Source organism: Schistocerca serialis, chromosome 3, assembly GCF_023864345.2.
Source record: "Schistocerca serialis cubense isolate TAMUIC-IGC-003099 chromosome 3, iqSchSeri2.2, whole genome shotgun sequence".
Lineage (NCBI taxonomy): Eukaryota > Metazoa > Arthropoda > Insecta > Orthoptera > Acrididae > Schistocerca > Schistocerca serialis.
In genome coordinates this window covers 246,992,901-247,005,323 of record NC_064640.1, presented here as the reverse complement: position 1 = coordinate 247,005,323, position 12,423 = coordinate 246,992,901, and the positions used below count along the sequence as shown (strand labels likewise).

General features: G+C 44.0%; 1 protein-coding gene across 2 annotated transcripts in view; it reads right to left on the bottom strand.

The window, feature by feature from the left end:
• The window catches only part of LOC126469995 (uncharacterized), a 501,305-nt gene that overhangs the window by 159,312 nt on the left and 329,570 nt on the right, over positions 1-12,423 (bottom strand). For both annotated transcript variants that reach the window (XM_050097449.1, XM_050097450.1), the window contains one exon: positions 6,998-7,136. In XM_050097449.1, the coding sequence (XP_049953406.1) occupies positions 6,998-7,136 (139 nt within the window). The remainder of the gene's footprint in view (positions 1-6,997; positions 7,137-12,423) is intronic.

Genomic DNA, 12,423 nt, shown 5'->3' with positions numbered 1-12,423 from the left:
GTCAATATTTCATTGCTGCGGTTGCATGGGAAAGATAAATTAAGGTAGTTTTTCATCATCTTAATTCCATTCAAAGAATATCCAGTTCATTTTGGAAATACAAACATATGGTTACCTATTATTTCTGGACGCTCTGCTTGTAGGGAAGAATGGTGGTTCTCTAGAGCATTTAGTCTATCGCAAGTCCACTCACACTGATTTGTATCTACAGCCTTAGTGTGTGCTTATAGCACTTGTGTGTAGGGCACACCCGTTTTCCGTTTGGGCTAGTATATGTAAGGAGGTCATTCACAGCAAAACTGTGTTGAGGGGGAGTGGAAAGCCACTCGCTAGTTAAAATAGCCATCCTAAAGTAAGCCCGAAAATGACTCATTAGGTAAGGAGGAAAGTACGCCGTCAAAAGAAGAAAGTACGCAATCAAAACATACGTCTCTGCCTGTGTATGTTAGTCGCTTTTCGCCCAAAATAGCAAGTCCCCAACATAGCAAGTCTTGAGTAGATTTCAAGTTACAGTGGTTTCCATGCACAATCTAAGATTTCAGCCCTTGTGGGATCAGTGAAGGACGATTTATCACGTATTATGGAAGGTTGAAGTTGTAAACTATCTTGTCATGTTGATATGGCTTATATCACACGCACTGTGGAAGAGAGTAACTCTGGTAACACCGTGTCCTATATTCACAAAAAAAAAAAAAAAAAATGGCTCTGAGCACTATGGGACTCAACTGCTGAGGTCATTAGTCCCCTAGAACTTAGAACTAGTTAAACCTAACTAACCTAAGGACATCACACACATCCATGCCCGAGGTGGGATTCGAACCTGCGACCGTAGCGGTCTCGCGGTTCCAGACTGCAGCGCCAGAACCGCGCGGCCACTTCGGCCGGCCTATATTTACACTTGACATTCAAAGGAATATGAGAAAGCAATGATTTTGCCTTCAGCAACATCGTTTTGGGACTCCATTATGAAAGTGTCCATGGAATTCGCATGGTAGAACACTTCATTTGTCATGATAGCTGCTATAAAATTGAATTCCGTCATTTAAACAAAGTGCTGTAACGAAGACGGCAGAATACGCCTTAGGTAACGGCGTGCGGCAACCCACCAGGCAGCTGAGTTCTGCTCTTTCACCGTCGTTGGCGTAGTGCTGACAATCTTGTTACTATAACCTTGATAAACGCGTGAAATGCATACAGCTTGTCATTACATACTGCGACGAGAGAAGCGTATGTCGGTCTTTGACGGCTCATCTCACGACCTCACTATAACTGACAGATGTTGACTTGAGATATCGTGCTGGTAAGTGATCGACGACCTTCTGCAACGCCGAAACATTGTCGAGGATTACTATTAACAACTGTTGCTTTATTGTCTTCAGATATAACACCGTAATAAAATTTGAAATAGTAGCTGTGTTACAGAGTCCCACAAACAGAATGTTGCTCTGGTGGGAATGGCTATTGCCATCATGTCATTCAGGGAGAACTGTTAATTTCGAAGACAAGTGAAAAGAAAGAGCCATTAGCGCTTAACGTCCCGTAGTCCACGAGGTAATTATGGAGAAATATACGCCCGGATTTAACGGGAATGGGAAAAGGAATCGACCGTGTTATTTTCAGAGGAACCAGCAACAGAGGATGATTCGAGTTTAATGTCCCGTTGACGTCCACGTCATTTGGGCTGAACATAAGCTTAAGGGGAGAAGGAGGTGGTCAAATCCAAAAAAATTACGATTTTTTTTGCTACCGAAAATTAATTGGAACATTCCTCTTTAATGTAAACTTTGAATTATTGTTCTACTCACCCTAGAAGTGGAGTTATTACCATTTTCCCCCACGCCTGCAGAGGAAATGGGCGGCCGCTGAATGCATCTAACACCCTCTCGTGACTTCCTGGCGAACTGCTTGGGATTTTCTCGGCCTGTTAGGCATACAGCGCCTTATGTTACGCATACAGCGAGTGTGCAAGGGTTGGCTACATTGTTTTCGGTGGCAAATCAAGCGCTAAGAGCGCGGAACATCGTCTCTTTGCTGTTTACCGTTTCGAATTAGTTCAGTGCTGCGCCTGTTGTTGGTAGTATTATACTTCTTGTGTAAAGCGTTGTTGTGGTTACGATGCCACGTTTTAGTAACCGTGTATATAAGAAGAGGAAGAACGTAGGGAAAAGAAAATTAACACTAATACCAACTTGCGATACTAAAATTACTGAAACAGTGCGTTCTTCTGCTAAGCAACACATGGCCGGCCATAGCCCTGTGACATCTTCTAGCAAATACTACCTTGGGGATGGTGACTCCAAAGGTTTCAAGACTATAGAGGAACTGAAACCATATGGAAATGAATTTGTAGTTGAAAAGTTGGAATGCATTGGGCATGTGCAAAAGCGTATGGGTGCACGGCTTCGAAGGCTCAAACAAACTTTGGGTTCAAGTAAGCTCAGTGATGGAAAGACAGTAGGAGGGAGAGGCAGGCTTACTGATGAGGTGATTGAACGTCTACAGAGATACTATGGGTATGCTATAAGGCAAAATACTGGTAATGTTAGTGACATACGAAAAGCAGTGTGGGCATTGTTCCTTCATACTGCCTCTTCCAATGAATACCCTCAACACAGCCTGTGCCCAAAAGATTCCTGGTGCAAATATAATGCAAAAAAGGACTATGATCACAAACATGGTTTGCCATCAGCTGTGATAAATGCAATAAAACCAATTTTTCATGACTTATCAAAGCCAGAATTGTTACACAAATGTCTACACGGAAAGACGCAGAATCCTAATGACAGCGTAAACAATTTGATTTGGAAAGTGATTCCTAAAAGGGTGTTTGTAAGCATAAAGCACTGCACTTTGGCATTTATGATGCAATAGCAACCTACGACCAAAGGAACAGTGTGAAGTGTTAAGTTCTGAAGGCATTAGGATTTACAGCTGGGGTGAACACTGTACGAGCACTGAGAAATATTGACAGAGAAAGGATAAGAGGAGCAGAAAGAAGAGAAAGGCATATGAAGTATGATGGAACAACAGGCCAGAAAAGAAGACGGAAGAGGAAGCTTTTGGAGGATGAAGAAGAAGACCATGATAATCCATCCTATAGTGCAGGAATGTATTGAGAAACTTTGATAGCCATTTCCCGTAAATTAGAATATTTCGAATATAAGGAACATTTTCACAAAATCCACTCAAGCTAGAGAAATGAAATTTTTATACAGCACTCCTAGTGGTCAAACTTCCATTGTAACACAGCCATTTGGCAATATGTTCAGTAGTTTCATTTCAGTTTAATTATAAAGCAATTATTTGTAAAAAAATTTGGGTCATTGACAAAAAAATAACTGGAAGGAAACTAGAAAAGATACTCCAAAATACCTCTGTCATAACTGCAATACTAAACCACTCTATATGTAAAAAAAAAAAAAAAATTCAAATTTTTCTATTTGGTAGTTTATTCATAAATGTTCCTCAAACCTAGTGATTTTAACATGGGCAGCATACGCACCTCCGGCTCCCCTTAAATTGGACAAAGATGGGGAACAACGAATGAGGAGGCGCGGCAATTGGTTGTAAGTGATCAAGGTGGGCGCTAGATGATTATTGGACGTGATAAATTCGTGGCAAGATACTGGCGGTATTTTTTTTTCTTTATCCTAAACATTATAGTAACTTTTTAAATTTAATGGTACATCAGCAATTCCACTAGCACCTGAAATTCGCCGAACACAGCTATGGCGAGAGTCATTAAGCTAATGGGTTGGGGAGAATATCAAAGAGGAATCTGCTGCGGGGTTCCATCTGCGGTACATGACGTGGAAGGCATTAAATCGACTGAGGCCAAGTGCGTCACGATGCAAGGCGCACCTCAGGAAGTGGGGCTCCACCACTGAAGATGAGACCTATGAGTGTGACGGCCAGCAGGAGCCACATCTGCTGGTCTGCAAAAATCTGCCTGATCCAGAAGATCTATATGCAGGAAGTGACAAGGCCATCCAGACATCGCACTTCTGGAGCTTACGGTCCATCTAACAGAAAATCTATAGTGGCTGGGAGAATTTTGTTATTATTTCTATTATTTTGTATTACCTAAGTCCTGGACACGTGAAATAAATACTTAATAGTAATTACGCACTTTTTCTTTTCGGAAATTTTAGTTCGGATTATAATCCGCAAGAGTCGAAATCAGTAAAGTTGCTTAAATCCAGCAAATACGTTCAAGATAAATGCAAATGAAAAAGTATTTCACTGTTCAACATTTACAGAGAAGAAGAGTGTTTTTACGATTTGTAATTACAACGTCAAAGTCGACAGATTTTAAACTTTTTCTGAAGCTTGAAAAGCAGTTATTTCTTGTCCACAAACGAGTAGTTTGAGGTAGTCTGTCACTGAAATCAAATCAATGATTGACTTGCTATATGTTCGAAAGTCTGATACTCATCTGCAACTTAAACGTGGTTAAGTAATTAGTAGGCTCTATATAGTCGTGTGATATGTATTCTGTAATCTTAGAGAGTGCTGGAAGAACAAGCGATGTCCTTAGTTCGACGGTGTTTCGGAAGATCTCTCTTTAGGTAATTGTCTTCAAGGCTTCATTTCAGCAACGATTGATTGACGAACGTGAGATTATAAATATATAAAGAAACTAATTACAGTTCTTCAGTGTAATTTCATCACGGTCGCAGACCTCTATTAAGACTGCCTGTCGTCCATTAACAGAAATGTAGATTATGCGTATCTTGGGTCAAGTGACTGTGATAAACACGACTGCTGAGTGGCCCATCACCACATTCCAAACAAATGCAATCATTTACACAAGCTGTCAAGGGGTTCAAACACTCAGACATTCAAAAATGATTATATTTGTTTTTCTATTTGCCAGTTGTATATTTCAAATTCCTTTTATTTTATAAAGGACAGTCAAATGAAAACGAGACAGATTCCAAAATTTAAGTAAAGAATTTATTATTTCAAAAGTAATCACGATAACTGTTAATACATTTATCCCATTGTGAGACAAGGCGGTCAATTCCTTTATGGATAAATGTTTGCGGTTATCTACGTACCCATGATTTCACCCAGGCGCGCATCTCTTCGTCTGAAGCGAATCAACGGCCACGAATGTCTTTCTTCAGGTCTCCATAAATATGGAAATCGCATGAGGAGAGCTACGACCTACCTTACCCCTGGCTGAGGAAGAGTTTCAAAAACTCTACCTTCTGGTTGTGATGAGAAATGGACGACTTAGAAGTCCCTGAATAGACTGAGATGTGGAGTTGGCAGATCAAAGGTTAATCTGGCAAGATGGAGATATACTGATCAAGATGATATTCAGTTTGAATATGGAGAAGACGAGACTTCATCATGTGCTTCAATGCTGACTGTGTCCAGTCTCCTACACAGAAGATGAACTTCATCAAGGTACAGTAAATGCATTGGAAGTGGCCAAGGTTTGGGCAAACGTGATATGGTCATAACGGTGTATAATATGCGTGTTTCTGATCATCATCACAAGTCTTTGGGCTTATTGCTGAGCCTCGTTCCCCATGAACCATGCATCTCCGTCCTGGACGATATACATCATCTCTCAGAACCTGCTCGTTGCTCTTCTCCTCGGTCTCTTGCCCTCAATCTTCTTCTCCATGATCATTTTATCTCGGTTTCCTCCATCTCTTATCCCATTATGACCAAGGAACTTGAGAATTTTGTGGTTAACAAGAGAAGAAAGGCGCAAACCAAGCAACTAAAGATGCTGAATAACTGAAAAATTTGTTCTCCTTTCAGTCCATTTTATGCGCAGCGTCTTGCGCCTGCACCAAAGCTAAAATTCGTCAGTACGCTGCTTGCCTCTGTCCTTAAAGGTCCATGTTTCGCAACCGTAAAAGAAGACGGGAACACAAGTGTTTCTACAAACCGGATCTTTATGATATTTGTTATTACTCTGTTCTGCCAGATCTTGGTTAATTTCTTCATACCCACTTCCCATAGTATGATCCGTCTTCTTATCTCATCTTTACAGCTTCCTTGTCTCAGATGGCTGACCCCAGGTAGATGAAAGAATGCACGACTTGCAGTTCCTATAATAGACGTATGAGTTTAACTTCTGCTCGTCGATCAGTTATCATGAGTCGAGGTCTAATCCATATGATAGATTAATATCCTTTACTTTTCTTAGTAGCTCAGCAAGTTCATCTTCGCTGGTGACTAGAAAAATGGTTCAAATGGCTCTGAGCACTATGGGACTTAACTGCTGAGGTCATCAGTCCCCTAGAACTTAGAACTACTTAAACCTAACTAACCTAAGGACATCACACACATCCATGCCCGAAGCAGGATTCGAACGTGCGACCGTAGCGGTCGCGCGGTTCCAGACTGTAGTGCCTAGAACCGCTCGGCCACTCCAGCCGACGGTGACTAGAAGAATGGTGTCTTCAGCAAATCGGAGGCTGTTAATAGTTTTTCCACCAATTAAGATGCTATTAGTCCAACTAACAAGAGCATTCCTAATGACATGTTCTGCATAGATGTGTGGTTAGGGGGATAGAACACAACCCTGTCTTACACCTTTTGATACGCTGAAGAAATCAGATGCACCAGTGTTTCTCTTCATAGTTGCGAGGTGACTATTGTATTGACTTCTGATCAGCGTTGTCAAGTGGGGTGGGGCACCAAACTCTGCTAGCACTTGCCACAACGTTTGCCAGACAACACATTCAAAGGCTTTCCTACAGTCAAGGAAGCGGACGAAGACAGGAACGCAGAAGAACTCTCGCGATTTCTCGATTATCGTCGTATGTTGTGAATCTGTTCACGAGTTGCTTTTCCTTCAAAATGTTTCTGATACGAGAGTAAATAAACCCTCGACGTTTATCGCGCGCTGGAAAAGCTGTCAAGCGATGAGGTGTGTCTAGAGTACCAGATGAACGCCACATAAAACTGGTAGAGACGTGTGAAGCCGGCGCCGTGCACTGTGGAGTAGGCAGCGCAGGCGGACCGTACGTACCGGAAAGCGAGGGCGTGGCAGGAGAAGCGGCGCTGGGTGGAGCAGGCGTGCTGGCAGGCGGCGAGCGACTGCAGCGGCAGCGAGCTGCGCACCTGGTCCGGCGCCAGGCGCTCGCCGACGCCCAGCAGCTGGTAGCAGTCTGCCGGCAAACAAGGCAACGCTGTAGTCTCACTTCGAACTCAAACCACATTACCATCACAATATACTGACTGGGGTACACGTACTTTCTAGTTCCCGACGACATTTTTCCGGGTTTGACTGGTGCTTTTGTAACTGTAATAATCATTTATTGATGTAACTGTTCCGGGTCACACATTTCTGTAGTTCAGTTTAGTTAAAAGCAAAAGGATGAAAAGAGAAAGCACACGTTTATAATACGTACGGGGATTAGACATAAGTCCTAATCTCCTTCTCCCCCTGTCTCTGTCCATCTCCGCCTCCCCCTCTCTTTGTCCATCTCCTCCTCCTTCTCATCTTTCTGTCCATCATCTCCTCCCTCTCTCTGTGTCCATCTTTTCTTCATATTTCTTTCCATCTTATCCTGTCCTCTCTCCCCCTTTCTCCGTCCATCACCTCCCCCCCCCCCCCCTCTCTCTGTCCATCTTTCCTTCCCCTTTCTTTCCATTTTCTCCTGTCCTCTCTCCCCCTTTCCCTGTCCATCACCTCCTCCCCCTCTCTCTGTCCATCTTTCCTTCCCCCTTCTTTCTATCTTCTCCTGTCCTCTCTCCCCCTTTCTCTGTCCATCACCTCCTCCCCCTCCCTCTGTCCATCTTTCCTTCCCCTTTCTTTCCATCTTCTCCTGTCCCCATTCCCCCTTCCTCTCTCCATCATCTCCTCCCCCTCTCTCTGTCCATCTTTCCTTCCCCTTTCCTTCCATCTTCTCCTGTCCTCTCTCCACATTTCCCTGTACACCACCTCCTCCACCCTTTCTTTGTCCATTTTCTCCTCCCCACTCAATCTCCTCCTGCCCCCTTTCTCTGTCCATCACCTCCATTTCGCTTTCTATGTCCATTTCCTCCCATCTCTCTGTCCATCTCCTCTTCCTCCCTCTCCCTGACCTTGAATCTTGTTTGTTGTTATTGCAAATTCAAATTCTTTAGTAGTTAAGTAGAGCCCAGTAATTAGAGCTAATTGGGGCTAGGGCTACCTCGAATTATTTAAAAAAAAAAAAGATCGGATAATACGGAAATGACACTAAATCGATGGGTAAACCATGAATAAATGTTTAATGAGCACAATAATAGAATATCGCTTTTTACCAGTAATGTCGCGCCGTCTTATAAGAAGAATGGTGTTAGTTGGAGGGGCTCTGCTTGCTGCTCGATAAAACGCAATGCTACATCTAGCGCTACCAAACCCTCGGTGTGAGTGATCACTGGTACAAGTTCTTCAGGCAATTCCTCGCCGTCACTGTCTTTAGCGGGTTCACTAACCAATTCAACAATTGCAAGATTGGTCCCTTCAAACTGTTCATCACTGTTCATACGTTCTGAAACATCACTCGCACTCGCATTTTCACATCAAATGGTTCAAATGGCTCCGAGCACTATGGGACGTAACTTATAAGGTCATCAGTCCCCTAGAATTTAGAACTAATTAAACCTAACTAACCTAAGGACGTCACACACATCCATGCCCGAGGCAGGATTCGAACCTGCGACCGTAGCGGTCGCGCGGCTCCAGACTGTAGCGCCTAGAACTGCTCGGCCACAACGGCCGGCATTTTCACATCCAGCAAACATTTTCGTCAGTTCTGCCAACGGTAGGTCATCTTCGTCTGTACTGAAGCTATCCGTTTCGTTGCGTAAAATCTTGTTCCAAGACTTTTATAGTGTCTCCGCCTTTATTACAGAACATGAATCGGCTATCCAGTAAATTAGGTCTTTTATCGTAGTTTGTTTTCAGATTTTTTTAAACGATTCCTTCAAAAAATGGTTCAAATGGCTCTGAGCACTATGGGACTTAACATCTACGGTCATCAGTCTCCTAGAACTTAGAACTAGTTAAACCTAACTACCCTAAGGACAGCACACAACACCCAATCATCACGAGGCAGAGAAAATCCCTGACCCCGCCGGGAATCGAACCCGGGAACCCGGGCGTGGGAAACGATTCCTTCACCTTCCGTTGTTTGTAGAAGCGACCGGGGCAAAAGATGAAGATACCTTTCTTTTTCAAGCACTGTAAAACACCTTAGTCCATAGGCTGTATCGAACTCGTCACGTTAGGGGGTAAGAATAATGCACAAATACCGTCACATTGTAATTTTTCCTCATCAGGGTGTGAACCAGCGTTGTCAGGCGTTAAGATTGCTTTGGAAGGCAAGCACGTTTTCTCTTGGTCTCTGGAACAAAATTTCGAAAAACCACTTCTTAAGAATATTTTTATCCATCCAAGCAGATTTTTGGTGGACATATGTAACACGCAGTGCAGAAGCACCGATATTTTTTAAAGCTTTAGGCTTAGCAAACTTTGCTATTATCAGCAGCTCCAGTTTGTGGTGTCCATTTGCATTCGATGCAGCAAGAACTGATAACCTCTCTTTACGTTTTTTGTAGCCCGGAGCTGTCGTTTTTACTTTTGAGGCTAGAGTTTTAGATGGAACCATTTTATAATTTAGGCCTCTTTCATCACCGTTATACAGATGATCAGGAATAAGATTTTCTTCTTGTATAATTTATTTTAATTTCTCGCAAAGTCGTGTAACAGTTTGAGAATCTGCAGAAAGTATTTCACCTCAAATTTCAAACTACCTCACGCCGTATCTTGAACCTGCAGTAAAATCGTCCTCACCTTCCCTTAACTCATATATATATAAAAAAAAAAAAAAACAGATTTTTCTAACAGAATAGGCCTTGAAATTGGATTTCTTTTTTATCTTTGTTGAGTAAACCAAACGAACAAAGCTTCACTATTTCTTTTCAATACTCAGACTTCTTCGCTGACTTCCGTTCAAATGACGAAATGGAACACTTGTTTTTTGTCTCTGTTTCTACGGCAATCTTCAACCGTCACTTCAACGATTTATACTCAGCAGCAAGTTTTTTTTTAATGTCTCTCCTTTGTCTTGTCTTTTCAAAACCTCCAGTTTCACATTCAGCGGCACAAACTTCCTCTGACTCCTACCACTCACTGTAACGTATGGATTAAAACATCAAGAAATACACGGTTATATACTAACAGTGCACTGTGCATACATACAACACTTTAAAATTAATGTGACACAGGTGGGCTCGCTACAGTACAGATGTTACTACACAAACAACTTCAGTACATACACTCCTGGAAATTGAAATAAGAACACCGTGAATTCATTGTCCCAGGAAGGGGAAACTTTATTGACACATTCCTGGGGTCAGATACATCACATGATCACACTGACAGAACCACAGGCACATAGATACAGGCAACAGAGCATGCACAATGTCGGCACTAGTACAGTGTATATCCACCTTTCGCAGCAATGCAGGCTGTTATTCTCCCATGGAGACGATCGTAGAGATGCTGGATGTAGTCCTGTGGAACGGCTTGCCATGCCATTTCCACCTGGCGCCTCAGTTGGACCAGCGTTCGTGCTGGACGTGCAGACCGCGTGAGACGACGCTTCATCCAGTCCCAAACATGCTCAATGGGGGACAGATCCGGAGATCTTGCTGGCCAGGGTAGTTGACTTACACCTTCTAGAGCACGTTGGGTGGCACGGGATACTTGCGGACGTGCATTGTCCTGTTGGAACAGCAAGTTCCTTTGCCGGTCTAGGAATGGTAGAACGATGGGTTCGATGACGGTTTGGATGTACCGTGCACTATTCAGTGTCCCCTCGACGATCACCAGTGGTGTACGGCCAGTGTAGGAGATCGCTCCCCACACCATGATGCCGGGTGTTGGCCCTGTGTGCCTCGGTCGTATGCAGTCCTGATTGTGGCGCTCACCTGCACGGCGCCAAACACGCATACGACCATCATTGGCACCAAGGCAGAAGCGACTCTCATCGCTGAAGACGACACGTCTCCATTCGTCCCTCCATTCACGCCTGTCGCGACACCACTGGAGGCGGGCTGCACGATGTTGGGGCGTGAGCGGAAGACGGCCTAATGGTGTGCGGGACCGTAGCCCAGCTTCATGGCGACGGTTGCGAATGGTCCTCGCCGATACCCCAGCAGCAACAGTGTCCCTAATTTGCTGGGAAGTGGCGGTGCGGTCCCCTACGGCACTGCGTAGGATCCTACGGTCTTGGCGTGCATCCGTGCGTCGCTGTGGTCCAGTCCCAGGTCCACGGGCACGTGCACTTTCCGCCGACCACTGGCGACAACATCGATGTACTGTGGAGACCTCACGCCCCACGTGTTGAGCAATTCGGCGGTACGCCCACCCGGCCTCCCACATGCCCACTATACGCCCTCGCTCAAAGTCCGTCAACTGCACATACGGTTCACGTCCACGCTGTCGCGGCATGCTACCAGTGTTAAAGACTGCGATGGAGCTCCGTATGCCACGGCAAACTGGCTGACACTGACGGCGGCGGTGCACAAATGCTGCGCAGCTAGCGCCATTCGACGGCCAACACCGCGGTTCCTGGTGTGTCCGCTGTGCCGTGCGTGTGATCATTGCTTGTACAGCCCTCTCGCAGTGTCCGGAGCAAGTATGGTGGGTCTGACACACCGGTGTCAATGTGTTCTTTTTTCCATTTCCAGGAGTGTATAATAATGGTCAGCCAATGTTGTAAAATGTGTACTGTATTGTTACCTAGGTGTACTGTATTTTAATGACCACAGCTGCTGAGTATGCACATAAATAGGGGTAACAGTAATGATGGTATAAACTGTACAACTGATTGTCAAGCGGTCCCAATAAGTGAACGGTCGACAAAGAAACAGTAAGCACACTCCCTGAAGCCTAATGATATCTGTAATAGAAATACATTATTCATCTGTAATAGAAATGCATTGACAGTCTGAGGCCAAGGTTATTTCGGTGAGTTATGAACGAAAATTCTAAATGGGACAGTACTGTACATGGAAAACTGAAAGATGTAACACTCGACAGTGCGTAAAACGTACATACGGACAACCTATGAAAGCGGGTTTTTACTCTAGTTTTATGAAATATGTTAATTTTCTTTAAGAGCAACTCGAATTATACGGTACCTTGAAATATCGTGATTCGAATTACCGGGGCAGTACTGTATTTGACACTACTGGCCATTAAAAATGTTACACCAAGAAGAAATGCAGATGCTAAACGGGTATTCATTTGACAAGTATATTATACTAGAACTGACATGTGATTACATTCTCACGAAATTTGTGTACATACATCCTGAGATATCAGTACCCAGGACCACCTATGGCCGTAATAACGGCCTTGAAACGCCTGGGCATTGAGTCAAACACAGGTTCAATGGCGTGTACAGGTACAGCTGCCCT